Source organism: Bos grunniens, chromosome 10 (genome assembly GCF_055505025.1).
Source record: "Bos grunniens cultivar Pamir isolate PY7600 chromosome 10, Bosgru_T2T1.0, whole genome shotgun sequence".
Lineage (NCBI taxonomy): Eukaryota > Metazoa > Chordata > Mammalia > Artiodactyla > Bovidae > Bos > Bos grunniens.
In genome coordinates, this window is record NC_141174.1 from 77,563,927 (window position 1) to 77,588,491 (window position 24,565).

A 24,565-nucleotide genomic window follows, 5' to 3' on the forward strand; every position below is an offset into this window, starting at 1 on the left:
TCCCTCCAGGCTCCTCTGTTCATGGGATTTTCCAGGCAAGAAAACTGGAGTGGGTTGCCATTTCCTCCTCCAGAAAGTCTGTTTTTTTGAATGACAACTGCCCCAAAGACAAGAATTAGAGAGATTTTCTTTGGTCACCACCAAATTCACAGAAAATACTTGAGGATACTGCCAGTATCTGAGGGGTTCTCCAGGGAATAAGCTAACCTATTTACTCTACCATAACCTCTCTACTAGTTGAGAGACCCTATTCATGCAGAGCTTCCCACCAGTTTCTTATTACTATGTTTTTAATACAAATGAGTAGCCAAGGCTCAATTTGATTTTTGTGAAGTGTTCAACACGTAAGAGAGAAAGCAAAGAAATCCAGGGGAAACAGACATGGCAGAGGACGGAAGATAAAAATAAAACACCCCCCATATAAGAAATAAATATAGTATATCCATGAAACAAGAAAAAATAGGGGATAAGGAAGAACTTAGGAAAAAAAATGTGATGAAGTTAAGAAACAGCATCTGGAAGTAGACAATAAAGAGAAAATGAAATGAAAAAGACAACAAATTTAAGCAAAAAGTTCTAAACCCCACTAAATAGGAATTTCTGGGGGGGCAGGGGAGGAACAGATCACTGAGGAAATGGAGGGGAGAAAATGATCAAAGAATGCAAAATTCCAGCACTGACAGATATGAGTCTTCAGACTAAAATGGCCCCCCACTTTCCAACTCAATGCAAAGGGTTAAAAAAAAAAAGGATTCATACCAAGGCAGTGAAATATCAAAACATGAGGAATAAAGAGATGTTTTACAGAGAACAATAGGCCATATATATTGGAACAGGAAATAGAATCACATCACCCTTCTCAAAAGAAACACTGAATGCTTGAAGGCTGACAAATAGTTGACAAATTCTGAACAGAATTCTCAGTGATTTTCAACCTTGAATTTTATACTAACTGAACTATTATTATTAACGAAAAGTAGAGACAGAATAAAACTTTTTAAGACACATAATGGCTCAAGAAACATCTATTCTCCGTATCCTTTCCTAAGAACCTCTTAGAGAAATGCTCAAACAAAACAAAAGAAAAAAAAAAATCACAACATGGACTGCTGCATATAGGGGACACTGGAAGTTCCAAGGTTCAACAGACTGGAGGGCAACCTGCACAGACAGAGCAGAATAAGATAAGGTGGAGTGGGTGGTGGTGGTTAAAAACAAAAACATAAGTATCTGTCGAGCATGAAAATTTTAGAATAAAAGACTGATGAGATTATGACAGATCTACAGGAAAAAATTAAGGCTAAGGACATTTAAAAGAGGAGAAAAACTGAAGTAATCATTAATGCCAGGAAAAATTAAAAAACTTAATAGTAACTTAATTATACTTTATTACTTCACCCAGCAGTGAAAATAGTTACATGAGTATAACAATGTAAACTGATTTTACTAAAAACTGTGAAAAAAAAATCACAGAGGGATGGATATGTGATAAAGTAAGTATGATAAAAATATTAATTATATAAACTAGATGAGGAGGCACATGAGTTCTCACTGGAAATTTCTTTTACCTTTCTGTAGGCTGAAATATTTCCTAACTATGTCAAGAAATTTACAGGAAGTATCAGGAGGAAGGGAAATTGAAATGTTATGGTGTAAGTTAAATTTAAATCCTCATTCTACCTAAATAAAAGTTAATATCTAAAACTGATAAACCAAGAAATATTGATAGCAGTATATAGATATTACTTTAAAATATGAAAGGAAGTAAAGAACTGGAAAGTGTGTGCTTCTGTGGCAGGTGACAGTTTCTTATGCTAGGGCTTTTAGAACAATTTGGTATTTTAAAACGTATGTATTACTTGACTAAAATGGATTTTTTTTTAATGCAAGGTAAATATCAATAATACAAGCGGTAAGGAATCAGCAAAAACTGTGACAGTGGTACCTGAATGATAGAAGCTGGGAGAATACCGCAGCAGAGGAACAACTATCTTCCTCTGAAACCAAAAGGGTATTGCATTAAAAGAGAAAACATTTTTTAAGTCTCTAGTTATACCAAGGATACCAATCTAACTCATCACCCAGACTGATACAACTCTGAGAATAAAAAGGTATGCCATTAATTACACTGGGCCAACAGGTAGACAGTTTCAGAAAAGGCAAGACTTACGATCACACTAAGTACAGCCTCCATAAAAACCTCTTCAAACCAAGATGGGGACGAATGAAAGCTCAAAAATCAAATTATCAGCATTTAATGAGTGCCTACTACATGCCAGGCACTGCACTTGTAATAGTGGCAAAAAAAATAAACAAAAATCAGTAAGAAAGAATAAACGAATCTCAACCTGCCCAGGCATTTACTTCTATCTAGCCTTCCTTTTTACTCAAGAAACCAAAGCACCTTTCTCTAGTTCACTCCAGAGATAAGTGAGCAACCGAGATGGGTAGAAGCAAACTGTCATCTTGTTAAAAGTAGTATGAAAATTGCCCATATTTCAAAGAACCTTCCCAAGCCACAGAAGTCACTGCCTAGTCTTAGAGGGCAATCCAGAACAAGAAATTGTCCACAACAAAAATCAGCAAAGAGCCAGAAATCACCACTCAAGAGAAATACCGACACTATAGGTTCTTAGTTTTCTCCATAGGCACAAACTTCCTTTTTGAGGCTGGGGCCACTCACCTCCCCAGTCCTGATGGGTAGTGTAGTGCCACATGAATGAATGCAATGGATCAGCATTCCATTGGAAAACAGCTACCATTCTGATTTTTTAAATGGAATTCTTTTGGGTTAAAAGGCAGATGACTGAAGTCAAGGTTCACACACAGCAGCATGTCCCAACAGTTAGGTCTCAAATGAGTTACAGGTGTGCATGGATACAATCTCCCCTCAGTTCTCAAAGTAGCTGGGATCCCAGGATGGTGGGTAACCCCCCACATGTACCCCCATGAAGCACTAATCCTATCACTTGGTTAAAAACAATCACAGTCATGAAAAGACTGGGAAGCTCTGAATAAGGACCCGGTAAGTATAAGAAGACAGGGGAGAAGCTCATGCTCACCACCCAGGGTCACTACCTAGGGGTCTCTACTGCAGAGACAGAAAGGTGCTGCAAACTCTTCCTGCTGTAGCAGTTCTCATTTAAAAAAAAAAAAAAAAAAAGCCCATTATCTTATCCCTAAAATGACACTACTCACTCAGGTATAAGGTTTAATGTTTGAGAAATTTCTACTCAAAAAAGGAAGTGTGTGATAATCCAACTCTTTTGGGGACATAGTTATGAAAATTGTAATTAAGATATATCTTATTTAGAATAGCCTCACAAAGAGTACCTTAAAGTCAACTTGCAGATAAATGAGGTAAGGAAACACATTAGTTCCTACTCTTATTTAAAAAAAAAAATAGCCTTTTCGTGCTCTACAACTCTATAGATAGTTGTGTGAACAGCACTGGAGTTACAAGAAGCAACCACACCATTCGGTAAGGCTAATGCTTTAAGGGTATTTAAAACCCTTAAAGTGGGTGTGGAGCCTAAACTAGTTTTTTAGTTAATTTTTGTCTTCTTTGAGGATGGGAGTGGACAACACAAGGTTTGGGATTTCTATAGTTAACTACAAGTTATTCTTATTTCAAGGCCAATTTTCTTACTCAAAAAAGGAATAAGTATAGAAAAGCAAATATAGCTTGCACCTGCATATTTCACTATTTTCCTGCTGCACCTAAGAGGATAAGCAACCAGAACTTATTCCGGAAACTACAATCGTTAGTTAAGCAGGTCGGAATGAAAGTTGCTGTAACCTGGAAAAGATAATGCATAAAGCAATTCAACAGGTGGGGTCTAAGCACAGTTATTAAAACTCACAGTTATAACAAAGCAGGAAGTCTATTCAAATAAGATTTTTCATAATGACATGACATAAATTTTGCTAAGTACATTTTTATATTGGCTTGTAACTTTGTAAGATCAGGATCTTATCATTTAACATGCTCCTTTCAAATGATAGAGGGGCCAAGATAAATTTTAGTATTTGAGAAACAAACAAAAAATGGGGCCAATAACTTAACTTTCATGGATTTAAAGACTGTCATTGACATTAAGTTTACCAATGGGTCTTTAGGCCTCAAGTATTTCCCTAGTCTAAGGCTTTGCATTTATCTACCATGTATGGGAACTCCGGGAGTTGGTGATGGACAGGGAGGCCTGGCGTGCTGCGATTCATGGGGTTGCAAAGAGTCGGACACGACTGAGCGACTGATCTGATCTGATGGGAACTTTGAGCTCTAAATTAATTTTAGCTTCAAGGAATGGTCTAGATAGGCTTATTTGATCAACTTTTGAATCACCAGGACTAGAAACAACCACTACAGCAAAGGTGTGTGACTTGGGGGGTCTATGAGCAGAAGAGCAGGCATTTGATTATTACTCATATCATAGTACTTATTAATCTTCAGGAAATATCTGGGCATTTACAAAAGTATTTCTAATATGGATCACGTTCAAACTTTAAAACATGACAGTGAGAGAACTTATAAAAACATCTGGTAGAAATTAACCAATAAATTTTAAAAAAATAAATTATGTTCAGATTTTGTCTAGCATAGTCCTTAGTTGTGCTTATAAAATGCCTAAAACCCATTTTATTTTCAATCATCTAATGCACTTATGCTCAAAAGATAAAACTTGCACAGGAACCTTTAGTATGAATGGTAGGCAAATGATCAATTTTAATAGCTTAGTTTTTAGTAGATCAGTTTCAAAGGCAATTTACAATGCTGAAGTCAGAACTGATCATTTTTGTCAGGACGCTCTTCAGGTTTTAAAAAGCCCTCTTTAGCTTTATCTTTCCTGAATGACAACAGTTCAGAGGTCATACTTCAGCTGGATAGCTCAGAAGACACCACAGGATGCAATCAAATGTTTGAACTGATAAATTACCATCACAAAAATAAAATTTTAATTGTGGACTTTTTCAAGCAATCAAAAATGCCCAATCCTTAGACTAGAAACGGTAACAGCTCTTTTTCTAAACACGTGCCCTGGATCCTCAACCACGGAGAAAATTAGTAAGGTTTTAAGCATCACATCGTTTTTCTGCATTACCAAAACCTGCAGGTTTTCAGCGTTAGATTTCTGTGTTACCCACGGCAGGCCTAGAACAGGAGGCGGTTGCGCGTGAGCAGTATGTCTTTTTTTAACTCCAGCAAGAGCAACGCAAATGGTAAACGCCAAGAGCCCGATTCTCATCCTTCTGGCCCCTCCATCCATCCTTGACGAAATAGTTGTAATTCTGGCGGGACCTGGGGCACAACACTCTGGTTCTGGAAGGACAGAGCGAGTGCGTGGGTGTGTATGAACACTGCAGGAGGGGGCAGCAAGACGTGATCACGGAGTGGGAGGGAAGAATGATGATGCCTCTTCTAGGGCGGGAAGAAACTACGAGAGGTGGCTGTTATGCATGACGGGGGCAGGCACGCGGGGAAGATGGTGGGGGCCGCGGGGTAAGGGGATTACGGGGGGGGGGATTCCCTACTACAGGGTGGCGCTTGGGGTCGCCTACGGTGAATGATCCTGGAGCAACTAAATGGGCACGACCCTGAACCCGGGAATTCCTGACGGAAAGGGGAAAAAAGGCGCCGAGAAACGGGGTTATTATGGGATGGCAAAGGGGGGTCCCTGGGGAAATTACGGGATCTATCTCACCCTCCAATTGCTGTACAGTCTCTTCACTCGTCGATAATAAGCGTCTTTGTCGAGAGTTACAGCCATAGCCACAGACGCCGCTTCTCCTCGGGTTCCGAGAATCACGCGAGGTCCCGGCTCCGCCACCCTCTCTCGGCCCCGGAATCCCGCACTCTCCCAGTGACCCGGAAGTATCGACCTCAAAGATGCCCTTTCCGCTTCCGGGTCCCGGCAGCGATCGGAATTCTTTTTTAAAAAAATCCTTCCTCCGGAGGTTACGGGGAGGAGAGGAAGGAAGAGGGGGGAAAGCAACAAAACGTGCAACGCAAAAAGAGTCCAGAGTTTCGCGGGGTTTTCTTGTCAACTTAGCAACAGCCGCACGCGAGTCGACGTCATCACGTGATGCTCTGCCCCCGCCCTTACTCTCCCCGGGGCCGAGGTCTCCAGGAGCTCCGATTCCTTGTCGAGGCGGCGGCGACTGGACACTGAGGCGGGAGTCCTGACGTGCCGGCCCCGCCCCACACAAACTGCCGCGCGCGGGTGCAATGGCCCCGCCCATAGGCAAAGGAAGGGGAAACGGAGACAGGGATCTGGGGTGGGAGCAGGAAGCCTACAGCATAACTGGATTTCTCTCTCCTAGAAAATATGGGGAAGCAAAAGCCTCTGCCGCTCCAGGCCTGGAAGGATCCTCCGTGCTAGGACGCTGGCCTAGGGGCTCCAGGCAGACAGGGAGCTCAAGCCGGTAAGAGGGAGCCCACCCTGCGGATAAACTGAACTTAGACCGGTGCTACGGGGAAAGGACTTCGCCTTTGAAAGAGAAATTAAATGCCCAGGCTTCATTTGAGCGCTAGGACGGTAGGGGAGGGGTCATAGGAAACAAATGCGAGCTCAAATCATGACAGCATCCTTTCCAGTCAGCCAGTCCTCTTGCCACAGTTCATGAAGTGACACCATTTTTACACCTTCCCCGAAACAATTTCAGTTAATTCAAGACAAAACATACGTGGGTCTTGATGGAAATTCTTCTCATCTCTTCGAGAACTTGGGATTTTGAATCTGGGAACATTTTGCCTACTATTTTAGCTTAGATCATTTGGCAAGGTGGAAAGCCTACGCTTATGTACAAGCTTTTCACGGAGTACGGATGACTTGTCTGCCCTATCCAAGGTAACTTCACACATTAACAGTAAGGAACTTTAAGAAAGTGGTGTTGAAATTACCCATCATGAACATCAACTGGTAATATTTATATTGGGTTTGAGCAAATATAGAACGAGGGAAGAGTGGGAAAGGATTAACTTAAATTTATTAATGCCAAGGGGAAGGAAGGTAACAGTTCCTGACCCTCCAGCTGTATCCACAGTTCGGTCAGGAACAGGCTCTGCCAGAGGCTAGTGCCAGCGCTACATAGTCTGTGGTTAATGGAGGTGTCTAGGGAGGGGTGAGCACATTGGCTGCTCTAGTCTCCTTTCCTTCCCCAGAACCGAGGAAGTAATCGTGTATTATTTTAGGAGTTCCCCTACCCACCCAATCCTCTCAAATTTGGAAGCAATCAGGTACAAGTGTTCTTTTTCCTTTTCACCTCCTGGAGTCCTGGGTCTCCCCACATCTCCCCTGCCCCTCCCACTTTTCCATAGTCCAAGGGCCAGAGTAAATGAAATACAGCAGCCACCCAAGCAATGGGGACCATGCTGGGTCTTCAGTCATCAGCATCTTCGCTGGAGTCTGAGTTGGCTGGCATCATAGGATCATCAATGAGTGAGAAGTCCCTTTCTGAGCTATCATAGCCCTGAGATAAATCATCATCATCATCTTCATCCTCATCGTCCTCATCCTCCTCAGGTTGCAGTGGTGGCAACCTCAAGGCAGTAGCAGAGGTGGTAGTGGCTGGTGAAGAAGGGTAGCCAGTGGCTCTCAGGCCTGGATGGTGATGGTGGTGATGGTGGGGGTGGGGGTGGTGGTGGTGGTGATGAAGCATGGTGCTGGAGTCTACATGAGGGGATGATGCTGCACCACCCATCACAAACGGCATAAAAGGCAAAGATGCAGAAGTGGCACTGCTGTGACCCAGAGATGATACAGATTGCAGGCCACTACTGCTGTGTTGGAAGGTATTATGCAGAGACAGGGAGCCAGTGCCTCCACCCTGCATCAGGGCCATCATCTTAGAAAGGTCTGGTCGCGTCCTACGGGCCCGCTTCTTGCTGCTGTCAGGTGCAATAGGCCCTGGCAAAACCCGGTTCAACACAGTTTCAGCATGATGACCCTGGGAAGAAGGAACAGAAGATAGTAAAAGGAAGAAAAAACAAAATAGAAGTCAACAGAGTCCTAGCTTGCAAATGCTTTTTCACTGAACTATCTTTAGGAGGGGCAAAGTAAGTATAGTCCAACCAGACTTGATGGTAATGGGGACGAGGTAAAGCTGTATGTAGCAGGTTGAAACATTATGAGCTGAAGCTAAAAGCAAAGATTTGACACTGACACTCATCTGAACCAGAGCTTTTTTTCCCACGACTACACTATACCTTTACTCTAGCCAACCATTTCAAAATTGCTTACTTTTGTTAATAAGAAGCCTGAGTAAGACAATGAATGAATCAGTACTTATACAGTATGCTCTCCTGATGGCGGACTGTTCACATGATCTTACCATGTGAAGGACAGTACAACCATACTGACATATACAATATTATCCTTCATTATTGCATCAGAATGGGGTAAACTCAAGACAGACTAGATTAAGAGTCTGGATGTCTAGAACGCCAAAAAGACTAAGGGTTAGCTCTTTAGCAAATTTACTAAAATAATTTTTTTCTGCACTATAATAAACTTACATATCTGCTGAATTTTGAATTGCTTCATGTAAATGGGCTCACTATAAATTCTGGTTAAGTTCACTGAAGCTGGAAATTACTAGACCTAAGTACAATACTGAGTAAACTGGCATTAAACTCAGACAGTTACAAACATCTCAATACTTAATTTTTTAGGCTTTTAAAATGTAACTATAATAACGACCAGAGCTTCTTTGGTAGCTCAGATGGTGAATAATCTGCCTGCAATGCAGGAGACCCAGGTTCGATCCCCTGGGTCAGGAAGAACCCCCAGAGAAGAGAATGGCAACCCACTCCAGTATTTTTGCCTGGAAAAACCCCATGGACAGAGGAGCCTGGTGGGCTAGTCCATGGGGTCAAAGAGAGTTGGACACGAATGAGCAACTAACATACTTTCACATAACAGCACCAAATCACATTAGGATGCAATATAATACAATGCTAGATACATGATCAATTCTGCAGTAAGAATATTATACTAATCATAGTATAATTTTCTGTGATTTGCTATTATCTTTTTCTTTCTTAGAGTTGACAACTGATTATAAAGAAGAGCAGAAGTACTTGAGGCAAAAATAGGTAATCCTGGAGAAAAAGCCTTCTTTACCATCAGCCTCCCATATCAACCACTCTGCTTATCATACCCTTGGGGCCATGGAGGATAAGAGAGAAAAAACATTCTTCCATGGCAACAATATTTGTATGAAACAACTTTCACCCAGTATAAAAACAATAAGCCTTATAAATTCACCTCACAAATATATATATCTTATGGGCAAAATAATGTTCTCAGAATTTGTTAAATGCAAATGATAGATATTTTTCATTTGGAAATTTTGTTAAAAGATAAACCATGTGGTTTTATATATATATATATATATACACACACACACACACCTCATATATATAAAGATGTATATAGAAGATCAAAAGGGGAATGATTAAAGTGAGTATACAAAGTATTAATCCATTTAAATGTTTACCAAACCCTGATTTATATGTTTATATTTACACAACTATTGTCCAAAGTAAGGGAAACACAGCCAAGGGAAACTTTTGCAGTTATATTTTGATGGAAAGGATTATGGGTTCTTAATCCACCAAATCTATAACCATATAAACATATAAGTACACTTGCAAACCATGGAATAACATAATGACCAAAATTGTTGTTGTAAACTATAGAACATGATTTCCTGTCTTTTTCCACTACTGGCATATTATTAATGATTCTCAACATCTTCTATGTTGAGAAGCCTATTAAAACATGGCTATTTTAATAGGTTCCAAATCACTTCTTGAGGGGGGCTGTGCTGTGCAGCTTTGCAGGTTCCCCCATCAGGGATTGAACCCCAGGCCCTCAGCAGTGAAAGCGCAGAGTCCTAACCACTGGACTGCTAGAGAATTTCCCAAATCACTTCTAAAATACAAAACTTTTAAGAGATTATCTGCTCCCAAACCTTCAATTTTTTAGGATATACAAATTGAAAAAGTTAAAAGGATTTGCCAAAAATCCCTTAGTCAGTAGAAAAGCAGGATAAAGCACTGAATTGTCTAACATGTCTTACTAATTCTTACATTTTAATATGCTTGAAGTGCTAAAGTTAGCTTTTAGAATTTCAGGCTCTTCTACAGATGATACTACAGGACTATAAAAATATCAATAAAAATATTATGGTTTCTTTGTGAACTGAGGATAAATTTTCTCAAACATACAGGGTAAAAAAAGATAAACAACATTAAATAATTTCTCTAGTCATATCTAGCCTGGGAACAGAGTGGTAATATCTCAGTTTCACTCACCTTTTTTCCATTCCTAGAGTTAGCCATCTGTACTGGTTCTATTCCCAAACAGTTCAATTCTGCCTTATTATTTTTTTTATATCTCTGCCATTTCTGTTTTCTGCGATCCTCCATATACTATAAGAGAAAAGTTGCAATTATCCTAAAAGAATAAAACTTCTCTGGAGTAATTATTAAGGTACTAGTGTCTATTCTGGCCATAAATGCTTATTGTGTGAATAAAGGATTAATCCTAGTGGAAAACTGCCATTAAGCAGACGTCTCCAAAAAAAATTAGGTGATTATATACTAGTTCAGTGCCTAGCATTTAGTTTAACAAGTACTGGAACATTATTTTGATCCTCACAACAACTCTGTGAAATAGGAAGACTGAGTATAATTACTCTTACTTTGCCGATGCAGAAACAATGACATAATATTGCATGCTTCTTCCCTCTCACACAGCTTAAATTATCAAGGGAATGACTTTAAATCTTGCTGGATGGAACTGCCACTCACCGCTAGAAATCGGGGATCGACAGCGAACTCTGGATGACCCTGTAACCACATCTCCAGTTCAGCCCGGCGAGGGGCATCCTCACCCACGAGCAAAGTACCATCCACCTTATTGATGACAGGGATCCGGGTCTCCAGGTCCACATCAAGGTGATTAGGCTCTTCCATGCACTCCACCTCCAGCTGCAAACCCAGAATCCACCCCCATGAGCACATACTCTTCTTATGAGTAGGGAGGGAGGGGGAGCAGAGCCAATGGTAGCCAGAAAATAGTATCTTCTACTCCCTCAATCCCAACTGCCTTCATCAGTTACTGGGAACAGAAAGATTTTATCTAATCATCATGTTAAAGACTTTCTCTACCACTTACCTCAACTAGCTTCTTTCTGTTCCCTTTCTTCTTATGAAAAAGAGGATGTCCATCTCCCATTACTCCATTAGCCATCAACTTGTGCTTTTGGAATGTTAACTTCAATCCTTCCTCCTAGAAAGACACCCCACCCATCCAAGACGTCACATAGCATGTTTTTAAAATAAAGATTAACTTCAGAGGGAATTAAATAAGGGTCATCCCCTGGTTCAATGATGGGTGAGAAGGAAGGCCATCTGACTAATGGGTACAAACTAGAAATACAATAAGACTTATATATTTTTCCTTAGAAAGACTTCATTTCTTGACTCAGTGCCCCTCAGTCTGATTTAAGAGAAGTAGAATTTATCTCAGTAACACCCAATGCAGGGAAAAATCCCCTACCTGGTGTCTCAGAATTAGCATGGCAACTCATCACAGGGGCAAAATCCTGATATTCCTGTCATGTAACTAAAACAATTTTCTCGTTGAATACTTAATGACCACCTGCTAGGGTTCATTAGGGAAGAGCATCGGGAAAAATAAAAATTTCCATCCATTTTTCACACAATACTGATTTAATTTCAGTAGGAATAATTTCTTTTTAACTTAATAAGGCCCATAACACTTTAGTATCATTTTAATAGCTTTTCCACAATTTGATTTCAATTTTTAAAAACTAGGTTTCTAGGATCTACAAGCAAGCCACTCAAAAGAACCCTTTTAATCTAGCCACTAGGAGATACAAGGGCTTCCCTGGTAGCTCAGCTGGTAAAAAATCTGCCTACAATGCAGGAGACCCTGGTTCGATTCCTGGGTTGGGAACATCCCTTGGAGGAGGGATAGGTTACCCACTCCAGTACTCTTGGGATTTCCCTGGTAGCTCAGATGGTAAAGAATCCACCTGCAATGTGGGAGACCGGGGTTTGATCCCTGGGTTGGGAAGATCCCCTGGAGAAGGGCATGGCAACCCACTACAGTATTCTTGTCTGGAGAATCCCCATGGACAGAGGAGCCTGGCAGGCTACAGTCTATGGGGTCACAAAGAGTCGGAGACAACTGAGTGACTAAAGCACACACACGAGATACAAGTCAACACAAGATCCCTTCCTTTACTTTAGTGACTTTTCCTCAACGGATCTTTGTGAGCTCTAATTTCTTTTTTCTGTTCTCATTTTTAAGGTTAGCTGACCAAATGAGCTTAATATTAATGTTATGTTCATAAAACTAGTTAACAAGAATTACAGCCTCCTTCCTCACTTCCCAGTGCCTAAATGCTCAGCTTACATCTTTGATCTGAACCGTGAACTCCTTCTCATCCATGCCTCGGCGAAGTTTGGTGAACTGAGCTGCTGCTGTTGTGACTGCAGACACTTCCTCCTCTGCCATGGAAGCTGCGCTGCTACTTCGTGGTGTGGGGACTGGAGAGTCACCATATTCTCCTGGCGTCAATGAGGGACTGTCCAGCAAGTGGTTGCCTGGCCCCAAAATTCCTCCTGTTACCATTTCCTGGCTCCGGCGACTAGAAGGCCACTTCCCTGAGAGTACAGCCTGGCAGACGAGGTCAATACGGTTTATCAGGACACGATCCTGAGTGGGGGAAAAAGAAATCAATTAGTCATGTGATCCTGTGACAAGTAATAGTGCCATCATTAATATAAGTAAAAATTATATGTCAAAAATGAGGGAGGTTAAGAGTATCAGATCCCAAAGTCGACTGGTAAGAGCTTCATGAAAAAACATGTACCACTTAACATAATCAAAGAAACCTAGAACCATCTACTTGTTCTCTGTATATGTCACTCTTATAATTTTATTTTTCATTGGAGGATAATTACTTTATAGTATTGTGATGGTTTCTGCCATACATCAATAAGAATCAGCCACAGGCATATGTCCCCTCCGGCTTAAATTGCCCTCCCACCTCCCTCCCTACTCTACCCCTCTAGGTTGTCACAGAGCCCTGGCTTTGGGTTTCCTGAATCATACAGCAAATTCCCACTGGTTTTCTATTTTATAGTAATGTACATTAACTAGTGTTTCAACACTAGTCTCTCAAGTCATCCCACTCTCTCCCTTCCTGACTGTGATCAAAAGTCTGTTCTCTATGTCTTTGTCTCCATTGCTGCACTGCAAATAATTTCATTAGTTCCATCTTTCTAGATTCCATATATATGTGTTAATATATGGTATTTGTCTTTCTGTCTGTGATTTAGTTCACTTTATGAACAGGCTCTAGGTTCAGCCACCTCATTAGAAATGTCTCAACTCTGTTCCTTTTTATGGATGAGTAATACTCCATTGTTTATATGTAGCACAATGTCTTTATCCATTCATCTGTTGGTGGACATCTAGGTTGCTTCCATGTCCTAGCTATTGTAAATAGTGCTGCAATGAACATTGGGATACATGTGTCTTTTTTCAATTATGGTTTCCTCAGGGAATATGCACAGTAGTGGGATTGCTGGGTCATATGGTAGTTTTAATCCTAGTTTTTTAAAGAATCTCCATACTATTCTCCATAGTGGCTGTATCACGCTATATTTTCAGACTCAACATGTCCAGTAATGAGACTGTTACCTTGGGCCACTCAGAAGCTCTCTGTCTTTCTTGTAGCAGCAGAAGCTCAGGGGTCATTTGTTCTCCATCTTCATTTGGGAATCCATCTTGGGACATAGGGAGGGACAGGAGACTCTCCTCATCATAGAGCTTTGAGCGGGACTGGTCAGCAGCTAGGGATCGATCACACAGAACATGTGAGCAAAGGTGGAAGAACAAAGTTACATAGGAATGGTATTATACGGACTTTAAATAAAGGCCCTAACAATAACAGATCTCTTCTGATATTCTATCAAATTAAAATCTGAATCTTAGAAAATGCATTTAGAAAAGAAGGGAAACGCAGAGGGGGGGATGGGGAAGACGGCCAATAGCCTGTCACATGCACTCACTTAGCTTCTCTTCCTTCTCGTCCTCACTCTCATCAGTGCTGGAGCTGGAGCTGGATGAGGATGAGGAAGAAGAGGATGATGGTGACAGCTTGCTCAAGTCCAGCTCAGAGTCTGAATCATCCTCATCCTCCAGTTTGACTGGTGGAACACTTCGGGAGACCAGAGGGGTAGTATCAGAGGGGGCTACTCGCATCTCATAGTCTTGTGGGGTTGGTCGGCTCCTGGCCACCACCTCATGCTCTAGCTTTAAAGTCAGACTCTCCAGACTGGGGACCTGGGCAGCTGTCTCCTCAGGTGGCTTTTCAACAGGAGCATCTGGGCGCAGGGGCAGTGGTGAGGCAGTGCGCGAGGTGTACTGCTGGTGGAGCAGTGGAGTAGAGCAGCGTGACAGGGATGGAGCTGGTGCTCCTGCCTGATGGTTCTGCATATAATTCATACGGGCAGCCAGGAAAGAAAAGTCTGGGTCCTGCATGATGTTGCAGTCTGTTTGGCTCACCCCGTGGCGGGCTGCCCCTCGTAGAAGCTCCCCGTCATGCCGAATGGGCTCCCACCACTTGGGCAATTCAGGACCCGGAGGCTGACATAATGCCAGCCGATCTTCCAAAAGAGGGTGGCATAAAACTTGTTCCCGTAAGCGCCGAAGCAATTCAATACGGTAGAGAGTCCGTGAGGCCCTTTCCTCAGTGATGGGCTCAATAAACAGATTAGGGTCCGGGGGTTCTGCAAGAGATAAGGGTAGAAGAAGAAATGAACCAAGAGCTGGTTCTGTCACAATCCATGCCCACTCACTCAAGATCTTCAGTCTTGCTTACCATCTCCAGCTGCTGGGGGAAGGCGGCACACTTGGCGGCACATGGCCACAAAGCCATGGAAATACTTGGTAAGGCTTTCATTTGTTTTTTTGTCCAGTCGGGCAAAAGTACGGAAGCGATCCCAATGGAACTGCATGGTATCAGGGTCATACTCCACACCAAAGGTAGAAACCACTCGATAGAAATCAGTTTGCTCACGCCTTGTCCATCTACAAAGGGAAGACGAATAAGACAATAGTGATCAGAACCCAAGGACTGGTTACTTCTTAGTATGGCTTAGAATATTTGAACATACAAAAAATGAAAGTTGGCCGGGGTGGGGGGCCAGGGAGCCCCCGAAGAGCAGAAGAGGTAGTTTATAACAAGGAATAATTAAAGAATTAGCAAGCTAAGGGGGAAAATGATGCAAAAAACTCAATGAGGATGACTACATACAAGACCTTCCCAGGAGTTATGGTTAAGTATGGTTTTACAGGGGTTAAGTATGGGTTGCAGGGGTATAACAAAGGCAAAAGAAGTGGTCCCTCTGTGAAAAGTCAAAGTGTTAGTTGCTCAGTCATGTCCAATTCTTTGCGACTCCACAGACTGTAGCCCTCCATGCTCCTCTGTCCATGGCATTCTCCAGACAAGAATACTGGAATGGGTAGCCATTCCCTTCTCCAGGGGATCTTCCCAACCCAGGGATCAAACCCAGGTCTCCTGCATTGTAAGCAGATTCTTTACCGTCTGAGCCACCAGGGATGCCATAATCCTTCCTAAGATGCTTTTCAATATAGGGCCCATAGTTGAAGAGAGGTTTACAGCTTAGTCCAAATTCCCAGCCACATTTTACCGTTGCTGTTTCTCCCGCCGTGCAATTTCTTTTAGCTTGAAGGCTGCCTCACAACGTCGCCTTCTCCGATCCCCACGTTCTGCAGCCTCTATCTTCATCTGTTCTCTCTTGTAGCTGCGCTGATAGGCTGTCACTAGGCGCCGAAGCCTAGCTGTCAAAGCAGAACCTGGAGGCCAGAATAGATGGCCTGGCTGCTGGGTCACCTGGGCTGTGGGAAGCAAAGTAGAATAAACAACAAGTACAGGAAAGACAGTAGAGATAATACTGGTATTTCAACCCACCCAAAGGCAGAGCTCTCAGAAATCCCAGTAACGGAGAGAATTTGGTCAATTTCCCAATTCCACCAACCCATACAAGTTGACTTAGAAGTTTACCTTCATCTCCATCTATCACTGAGATCTCCTCATCCATCATCATCAAGGGATCACCCTAGAGAAGGAGATCCACCCCGCAGGATGGAGAGGGGAGGAAAAGGGGTAAAATTGGCACTCTCAAATCACTCATGTGTGTGTCCTTTTATGGCATCAAGGTATCAAGATATTTTTTAATGAAAGGAACCCTCACAGAAAACTGAAAGCAATCAATTAAAAGAATAAGAAAGTATAACCTGCAAAGTCAGTTCTTATCAATGTCTTGAAGACAGTGAGACTCAGGAATTAAATAGTCCAATAATGTAGTTCATTGTCCAGCTCAGGTCCCACCTCCTCCACAAAATCATCCCTGACCTCCCCTAGCTGCTGTTACAATCTTTCCATTAATACTTTATATTCTCGAATGGTACTTTTCATTTTGTATTATAAATTAATCAGTATACTTCATGATTCAGGGAATTGGAAAATACTGTTTAGTAATACAGAAAAACTAGACTCAAATGAAAATTCCTCACCTCATCATCTTGGTCCTTTGGGGGACCCTGGAGTGGTTTGTATTCAGGATCTTCACAATCTTTATCAAAGTCAACCCTAAAATTATCCAGAGGTATGAGAAAATGACAAAATTGAGTTCTAAACTGCTTGACTTTAAAATGAAACACTCTGACCAGCACATTTCCTTTTTCTTAATAGCTTTTTATTATTTAACCCATTTTCCCTCTCCATCCCAACTAGTATCTACTTTTATTATTTCATTGGAATGAATGATCTATGCCTGCTTATTTTTACTACTTTGCTCTACTGAGCAAAAGGATATTACATGATTTGCAATAAATAAATCTAATTTCTTCTGTGGATCCTACACTAGGCAATTGAGGTTGTGATCATTGAAGAAAAATCTTTCAATCATAAGGGACTGGGAGGGTATTCATGAACTAAGTCAAATATTTCACATGCCCCTCAGGTCTCCACATGAGAAGTTTTGTTAAACTCACTGGCACCCAAACCAGGGCAACACTGCCCTAGCTGGTGGCTCAGTATTAGCATGGCAACTCATCACTGAGGCATGGACTCAGGCAGAGTAAACACCTTTATGGTCAGCTGACACTGGAAGATGACAGACCAAGGCTAAGTTTCCTGAGGCTCTATCACGTAGGTGGCATGGGACTGTTGCACGGCTACTATCTTTCAAGAGAAGCAGTTATCTTCTCCGCTACTGTAGCTGAAAGCACTGCACAGAAAACTGAAGAGAACATCAAATAAGCCATTTGGGAGTAACTTTCCCCCTTAGTTGCACTGTATGACAATGTATGGTTTCAGGCCAATTTATGGAGACCTTTCTGCTGGTTGCACTGTTTGTTAAGAATTTATCATTTGTGAGTATAACCACCATTAGCAATCCCAATGGATTCAGTCAAGGCTAGAGTTATGTCATCTCTTAGCACAAGCAACAAATATCCTTTGTAATGTAGATACAGCTTTACGAGAACTAAACATCAATGCTTACCCTTCCACTATGTCAGAAAAATTATCCAACACACGATGTTCTGCTGCAATGGCTTTGTCATCTGGTCGGCCAGCCTTCTCCAGGAAGCATAAGGCTGGGTCTGCCCTCATAGTATTATATTTTTCATAGCCTTGAAGAAAAAGAACCATAATTTAAAGAAAATCAGAGACTCATTTTGCTTTTACGCTTACTTCATATGCTGCTGGAATAAAAATGTGGGCTACTTTGCTCATAGTGTAAAGTACTCTGAAAATGTTAATTTGGACAGCTGTTGGGTTATATTAAGATATTTAATATTTCCACTCCAATTCAAAGTCATAAAGAGTTTTATCACTAGTTACCAAAAATAGGGATTTAATCAGTGTGTATACAGAATGGTGACAGATTTACATAGCCATTTAACAGGTAATTTTTTATCATCATTCTTACTACACAGGTGAGGAAATTTTAAAAGTCCAATAATTTAGAGCTAGGAAATGCACTTTCAAATAAAGGATAAGAAATTTGTACCTGCAAACAGGTACTGTGAATGGTGGATGAATGATGAATGTACTTCAGGATGTTTGGACTCTTCTAAAGCCTCTGCACCTCACAAGTAAATCTAAGACTACAAATGCTCACAGTTTTTCTCATCCAATTAAACACGTCAAAAATGTGAATTAAGTGCCATTACTTTTATTTTATAGAAGTAAACAGAAAAGTACATCAAAAAAGAAATAATCTTCCAATTCACTAAGTCACTAGGCTAGAAGTTAGCACTTACTGCTTTTTATGTGTGGAATTTGTGATTAGGCAAGACTGAAAAGGGAGTCTTCTCCCTTTTTTTACTCTACTTCAAGCCAGTTTTTTCCACTGGCCTAAAAAAAAAAATTTTTTTTTTTTTAATTTTTCTTTCACTCAAGCATGGCTATTCACACCTACATAAGAGTGAGTGCTGAATATTTAGACAAACAAGACGCTATACAAGCAGAACATTTTCAGCAAGCCACAGGAAAGCTATGCAAAGTAAACATGTTTATTATTAACAAGAGTAGACATGCATCATCTCCCCTGATTGCAAACCTTAACTTAGATACCACTGCATACAGACTCGTAGTAACTGATTAATCACAGAACAGATGGGAGACACCCTATCTTGCGATTTAACTATCCATCTGGTCTTTCCTGACCATCTATTCATAGGAACAGCTCTGCTCTGTATTTCTGAGAACCAGTTTACCATTCAAACATAATTATTGGTCTTAAGTACTTTGAAAAATATTTCATCTGTGGACAAAACTCTATAACAGGAAAAGAACAGACTAAGAGCAGACACCTACCATGCTTAAAGACTCCAATGAGCAGGGACTTATCAGCCTCACTGTCCCACCATGTTGTTGGAACCTCCAGCTGATCCACTACTGGAAACCATATGTCAATCTCACTGAAGGTATAAGAGGCAAAGTCAGCACAGCGATGAAGGAAATAAAAGCAAACAATCTTTGGAAAGATTATTACAGGTATCTTCTTTTCTCTATTAATTTACATAGTCCTACATCTGCCTATTTCCTTCCAATGGTATCAAGAACAGCTGTCCCCTGGTATCCGTAAGGGATTTGTTCCACCCCAGACACCAAAATCCACTGATGTTCAAGCCCCTAATATAAAATGGAATCATACAGTGAATACAGCTGGCCCTCGATATCCATGGATTTGATCAACTGTGGATCAAAAGAATGTAAAACCCAAGGATACAAAAGGCCAACTGCATAGGATTGAAGACCTGATACACAGATTTTAATTATCAGGTATCCCAAAGACAGTTAAGAGTGAAATAAGTAAACCAATATTCTGGAATAAGGCATAGCATAAAGAAAAATAAAGCATAATTTTACCTGGCAATTGCACCCCCTAACACCTTCTCTGCCTGGTCTCCAATAACCTCCTGTCTCAGATAATATAGCATTCGTACCCGCAACAGCACCCTAGAAGGGAGAGAGGAAGAACTGGCTCAGTAATAGTGCAGAAAGCGTGAGGTGGAAAATGCTTTAGTCTGCTAAATTCCATCCTTACTTGTTACACTGATGTTTCAAGTGCTTCTTATAACTCTCATCTTGAAACAGAGTATCAGGATTATATTTCCGGATCCAATCTGCCTTATGGATATCAAAAGTGCTTTGTGACTTTACTTTTTTCCCCTTGCGTCCACGAGGCACAGGGATAGACAGACCTGGGGAAGTGGATACATTGAAGACTTGGATTGAGAAAAACCCTTGGACCTGAAAAGGATTAGGTAACCTAGAGCAAGACAAAAAGCAAAGACTTGATAATCACCTGAATGATTCTGCAATTCTTTTGTCTTGCCATTTTCAGCAGGGCTAATCAAGTCCCAAATGAAGCCTTTGATGTTTTCGTCCCCACGATAGTGTAAGAGACAGTACACGAGGATGGCCCGGCAAATTGTTTCCACATCTCTTTCAGTCATCCGTCGCTTGAAGCGTCCATGAGACAGAATATCTCGCCATCGTCCCCAACTACAAAAAAAAAGCAATCATGTAGATATTTTCCTAGGGACCCCAGTCCCTCAAATTCACACTTTCCAAATCATGGGAGACAAAACCATCTTGGGAAAACATGGTAACAGAATAAATTTTTCCCCATTATCCCCTCTTTGATCATAGCTTTCAATTTAAAAAGCGAACGAGATGTCTATCAGGATGGAGATGCACTACCTCTGAGGCAAGGTGGGGTCTTACCCATATACCAGGAGATGCTTTTCCACCCGAAAACAGTCAGTGCGCCCATAGGTATGATGACGGTCATGTCGGCGAGAGCGTGGTCGCTCATCATCTTCACTTTCCAAATCAGAGAATTCCACTAGGTCATCATCTTTCAGAGTGCTGAAGTGGCGGGTCTGTTTTCGTACTCTAGGTGTGTCAATCACCAAGTTATTCTATGCAGAGAACAGAAGGAGAAGTAACTCTTTTCACAATATAATCATGGGAAAGGAATTAAAGATAATCAAACTGAAACAGCTTTGCATGTAATATCTGTAGATACTCAAAGACAGATTCTTTTTTGGACATGCAAGATAATCTACAGGGACTTAGGAAGCAGACTTAAGTGATAGTTACCTAAGTACTTTTTAGTGACCCTCTATGTAGAAAGCTTTTACAATGGCCTTTGATATACCATCATAAGCCAAGGTCAGCACTCAAGAATCAGAGCAGTTGTAAAGACTCCAGAAAGTAATGTGTTTCCTGCCATATTTCCTCCTTGAAGGAAAAGGAAGCTCACCTTGCTATTGAGTAGATCCATGTCTAGATCAGCTTTTTTGGCCCACTTTTGCCAAAAGTTTGGGTCATCCAGAGAAATATCAGTCCTATTTTCAGAAGCCACAAAGCTTGCCTAATGAGGAACAAAGAAATAGTAAAGTTGACTACACCACTTTTTTGAGTAAAGGGAAATCAGTATATTTTAAAACTATATTTTTAAGAAATAGTAAATTCTAGAGATTCCTGTCTCTCTGTGCTAAAAGCCTCTAGCACCAACAGAACATACCTTGGCAAAGGTAGAACCCTTTCCTTCAGATTCAATGGTGATGGTAGTGGTTCGTCTTAACAAGATCTGGTCAATGTCCTCTTCACAAAACTTGGAGCCCTCATCATCTTCCTCCATTATGGCTGCATACGCTCCTTTCCGTAAGAGATCTTCAATCTCCTTCTTAGAGAACTGTTGGATCTACAAAATCCAATAGAAAGGTGAAAAAAAATCAGAGAATATTATCTAACCATATCATGATATTTTATTATATTTTAAAGATAATCATTGAGAATCCAAACAAGGGGTCAGGTTCCTGTACAAAAAATAGCTTTTGCCTCCCTTTATCACCATGACCTACTACAATACAGCTAAAAATTAAGAAGACTCACTCCAGTAATGTTGCCATCCCGACCACTCATGGACTGAAGCACAGCTTTATCCAATCCCAACTTGAGGCTAGCCTTATCAAACATCTCCCTCTCGTAAGAATTACGAGTGATGAGACGGTACACCTTCACAGCTTTGCTCTGCCCAATTCGATGACAACGCGCTTGGGCCTGGTTTTAACAAATAGAAGGAAGGGCAAAGATAACAACATTAGAGGGGCTGGGGAGGAAAAACATTCAAATTACCGATTTACATTTATAAAGCTGCCATGAGATCAACTCAAATTCAGAAAGTCAATTTCAAGATGAAATTACTGCCCCATCCTCCAGACCAGGTGTCAGCAAATCTTGGTCACCTATTTCTAGAAATAAAGTTTTTGCTGAAACACAGCTCTACCCATTCATTTATATTTCCTTATAGATGTTTTTTGTAGTACAAGAGCAGAGGAGAACCGTTACAACAGAGACTGATTTGCACAGCCTAAAATATTAACTATCTGCCCTGTACAGAAAAAGTTTGATGACCTAACTAACTAAACAATTCCAGACTCTTGAAAAGATAAGACTTTCTAAGAGATCCTGATCCTGTTGCAAAACCTCTCAGGTTAGGTGATTAGTCCCTAAGACAATGATTTCCTCTACCTGCAGGTCATTTTGCGGATTCCAGTCTGAATCAAAGATGATGCAAGTATCAGCAGCTGTGAGATTAATGCCAAGTCCACCAGCCCGGGTGCAGAGCAGAAAGACAAATCGGTCCGAGTCAGGCTTGCTAAAACGGTCAATAGCAGCTTGCCGAAGGTTGCCTCTAACTCGCCCATCAATACGCTCATATAAGTACCTGCACGGGAATCACAGGAAAAAAGTTTAATCAGCTGAGCAGAAAAGGAGAACAAAAAAGCAGGCTGGGATCAATACCAGTACCCCCGTATCGCTAGTTCACCAAAAATTTTATCAGAAAGTTGAAAGTGAGAGTCTTGAATACTTCTCTTAGCCCAGTACTGGTCAACTTTAGTTAAACCTAGGCCTCCCACTCTTTGCAGCTTTATACGTACAAAGTAAACAGGCAAGGAATGACTTTTTTCTCACCTTCTCTGGATTAGATAATCCTCTAGGATATCTAGGCAGCGTACCATTTGGGAGAAGATCAGAACCTTATGGCCACCAGCTTTAAGTTTCGGAAGTAACTTGTCAATAAGAACCAATTTGCCAGCTGAACGAACCATGGCCTGTAAGTGGAAGTCATGAGGTATGATATGGCAAGCTTCTCGAAACTCTGTTAGGATTTTTTCTTCTGCACCTGCCAAAAGAAAAATCAGACCTGATGGTGAGATCCAGAGAAACATACTAAGGCTGCAGTTTATTTAACTGAGATAAGGAAGCAAAGAAAAGAAAATAACCTGACTTGATATCAATATTACTTGAAAATAGAATTTCAGCAACCCCCAAACCCTAAAATATCTTCAATTTTGTTAATACAAAATATTCCACATAAGTCAGGCTTAAGAATTGGGTAAAATATGTAAATATGTGGACCAGGACTAGAGTAGTACACAAAAACCACTATTACCACCATACTGCCATCCAAAACAGAAACAGCAACACAGAATATCAGTGAAGACAGAACAGAATTCGTAACAGCAAATCCTTTTTAACTTTAGAGATCATGCAGAGTCAAAGGGTCAGAAAGAACTAGAGGAAGACGTTCCCCTTGAGAATGGTTTTAAAAAGAGAAATCCCCTCTATTTCCAAACTAGGATGGATCAGCCAACGCATCTACTGTTTCTGAGGAACACCACTTAGCAATCAAGGTAACACAGAAATGCAGGTGTTTCAGGAGTTCTCTCACCATTGATGAGATATGGGTGGTTGCAGCATTTCCGCAGCTCCATCATTGTGTTGAGTAGATTCGGCATGTTAGTATGACCTGCCCCTTTGGAAAGAAAGGAGAAATTCTTCTCCAAAATAGCCCGGTAGTATTTCTTCTGAATGTTGGTTAGCTCTACTTCAATAATGGTCTCCTGTTTGGGTGCCAGGTTCTTTTCAACATCTTCTTTGAGTCTTCTCAGCATCATTGGTTTGAGAATGGCCTGTAGCTTTTGAACCTGTAACCAACAGAGGAAAAAATAATAACATGAAGACAAACATTCTCACATTAGATGGAAACATGGATATCAATGACAGTAGATATCTGCCCTAGTACAAATTTTTTCATTCTGCATTAGTGTCACATCAGACAACTTCCTACCTGTTCTTCTGTTTTGAGATCCCCAAAGTCTTTGAGGAATTCTGATTCTGATGGAAACTGTGATGGTTCCAAGAAATGAAGCAAGCTAAAAAGTTCTTCCACAGTATTTTGCAATGGTGTTCCTGTGAGCAGTACTTTGTGCTCCTAGAAATGGAGAACACAGAAGAAAGATAAAACTCAAAAAGACTTCTGGAGTTTTCCATAAAATATATAACTTTAGTTTCCATTTCTTTAACTGTAAAATTATGGAAATGGACCAGATTACTCTTACTTGCTGCCTCTTTTGATAAACACAGAATACTCAAGAATATTCTTGATATTATTTAACATATTAATTTCATATGGCATAATATCATAAGGCAATAAAGAAATATTTAGAACATGTTTTTTCCAATTAAATATGCCTCTCCACACGGATATGCCTCTCCCACGGTCCATTAATATGTCTCCCTCTAAGAAATGTACCTGTGCGGGATTAAATATGGCCACTGATTTTTGGTAGTTCTTCCTATCAAGATTCACCACTTGAACATGGTCGTGCTTTATAACTTGCTCTGACAATAAGAATGTAGCAGAAGTGGGTACCATGTGAGTTTCAGAGCCTCAAAGGCCTTGCCTTCCACCTTTACCCTCTTGGAACACTGCTCTGGCTCTACCAGGTACAGAAGCAAAGTCTGGCCCACAGAGGGGTGACAGACCACATGGAAGATGGCCTAGCCAACAACCAGTACCAACTGTCAGCTGCAGCTGTATCACTGACTCCAGGCAAGGCCACTG

General features: G+C 41.1%; 2 protein-coding genes, 1 long non-coding RNA gene and 2 other non-coding genes across 35 annotated transcripts in view; 1 reads left to right on the forward strand and 4 right to left on the reverse strand.

Annotated features, from left to right (window-relative positions):
• Positions 1 to 5,860, reverse strand: part of SUPT16H (SPT16 homolog, facilitates chromatin remodeling subunit) — a 35,326-nt gene extending 29,466 nt beyond the window's left edge. Inside the window, exon 1 of the mRNA XM_086322296.1 lies at positions 5,703 to 5,860. Coding sequence (XP_086178422.1) covers positions 5,703 to 5,768 — 66 coding nt within the window. The 5' untranslated portion in view covers positions 5,769 to 5,860. The remainder of the gene's footprint in view (positions 1 to 5,702) is intronic.
• A 33-nt stretch (positions 5,861 to 5,893) lies between these two features.
• LOC147365014 (uncharacterized) lies at positions 5,894 to 13,992 on the forward strand. 7 transcript variants are annotated; one of them, XR_015135101.1, is made up of 4 exons: positions 5,894 to 6,848; positions 9,045 to 9,094; positions 10,763 to 10,963; positions 12,430 to 13,992. It is a non-coding gene; the product is annotated as an uncharacterized LOC147365014 (long non-coding RNA). The 7 variants fall into 7 exon arrangements; XR_015135099.1 differs by having other exon boundaries at positions 5,919 to 6,423; XR_015135103.1 differs by lacking the exon at positions 9,045 to 9,094 and having other exon boundaries at positions 5,899 to 6,848.
• CHD8 (chromodomain helicase DNA binding protein 8) overlaps positions 6,971 to 24,565 on the reverse strand; it is a 58,737-nt gene continuing 41,142 nt past the window's right edge. For 14 of the 25 annotated variants that reach the window (XM_086322258.1, XM_086322270.1, XM_086322268.1 and 11 more), the window contains 24 exons: positions 23,789 to 23,932; positions 23,390 to 23,645; positions 22,630 to 22,840; positions 22,186 to 22,381; positions 21,547 to 21,714; positions 21,176 to 21,355; positions 20,912 to 21,022; positions 20,371 to 20,567; positions 19,949 to 20,148; positions 19,688 to 19,868; positions 19,510 to 19,599; positions 18,955 to 19,058; positions 17,636 to 17,765; positions 16,644 to 16,719; positions 16,132 to 16,186; positions 15,758 to 15,965; positions 14,926 to 15,134; positions 14,114 to 14,833; positions 13,743 to 13,894; positions 12,450 to 12,752; positions 11,184 to 11,297; positions 10,817 to 10,996; positions 10,319 to 10,435; positions 6,971 to 7,947 (listed from right to left, as the gene is read on the reverse strand). In XM_086322258.1, the coding sequence (XP_086178384.1) occupies positions 7,381 to 7,947; positions 10,319 to 10,435; positions 10,817 to 10,996; positions 11,184 to 11,297; positions 12,450 to 12,752; positions 13,743 to 13,894; positions 14,114 to 14,833; positions 14,926 to 15,134; positions 15,758 to 15,965; positions 16,132 to 16,186; positions 16,644 to 16,719; positions 17,636 to 17,765; positions 18,955 to 19,058; positions 19,510 to 19,599; positions 19,688 to 19,868; positions 19,949 to 20,148; positions 20,371 to 20,567; positions 20,912 to 21,022; positions 21,176 to 21,355; positions 21,547 to 21,714; positions 22,186 to 22,381; positions 22,630 to 22,840; positions 23,390 to 23,645; positions 23,789 to 23,932 (4,869 nt within the window). In that variant the 3' untranslated portion in view covers positions 6,971 to 7,380. The remainder of the gene's footprint in view (positions 7,948 to 10,318; positions 10,436 to 10,816; positions 10,997 to 11,183; positions 11,298 to 12,449; positions 12,753 to 13,742; positions 13,895 to 14,113; positions 14,834 to 14,925; positions 15,135 to 15,757; positions 15,966 to 16,131; positions 16,187 to 16,643; positions 16,720 to 17,635; positions 17,766 to 18,954; positions 19,059 to 19,509; positions 19,600 to 19,687; positions 19,869 to 19,948; positions 20,149 to 20,370; positions 20,568 to 20,911; positions 21,023 to 21,175; positions 21,356 to 21,546; positions 21,715 to 22,185; positions 22,382 to 22,629; positions 22,841 to 23,389; positions 23,646 to 23,788; positions 23,933 to 24,565) is intronic. The other 11 variants (XM_086322262.1, XM_086322272.1, XM_086322259.1 and 8 more) reach the window with 3 other exon arrangements.
• On the reverse strand, positions 11,498 to 11,606 carry LOC147365016 (small nucleolar RNA U6-53/MBII-28). The gene has a single exon (XR_015135643.1). It is a non-coding gene; the product is annotated as a small nucleolar RNA U6-53/MBII-28 (small nucleolar RNA).
• Positions 17,084 to 17,193, reverse strand: LOC147365017 (small nucleolar RNA U6-53/MBII-28). The gene has a single exon (XR_015135642.1). It is a non-coding gene; the product is annotated as a small nucleolar RNA U6-53/MBII-28 (small nucleolar RNA).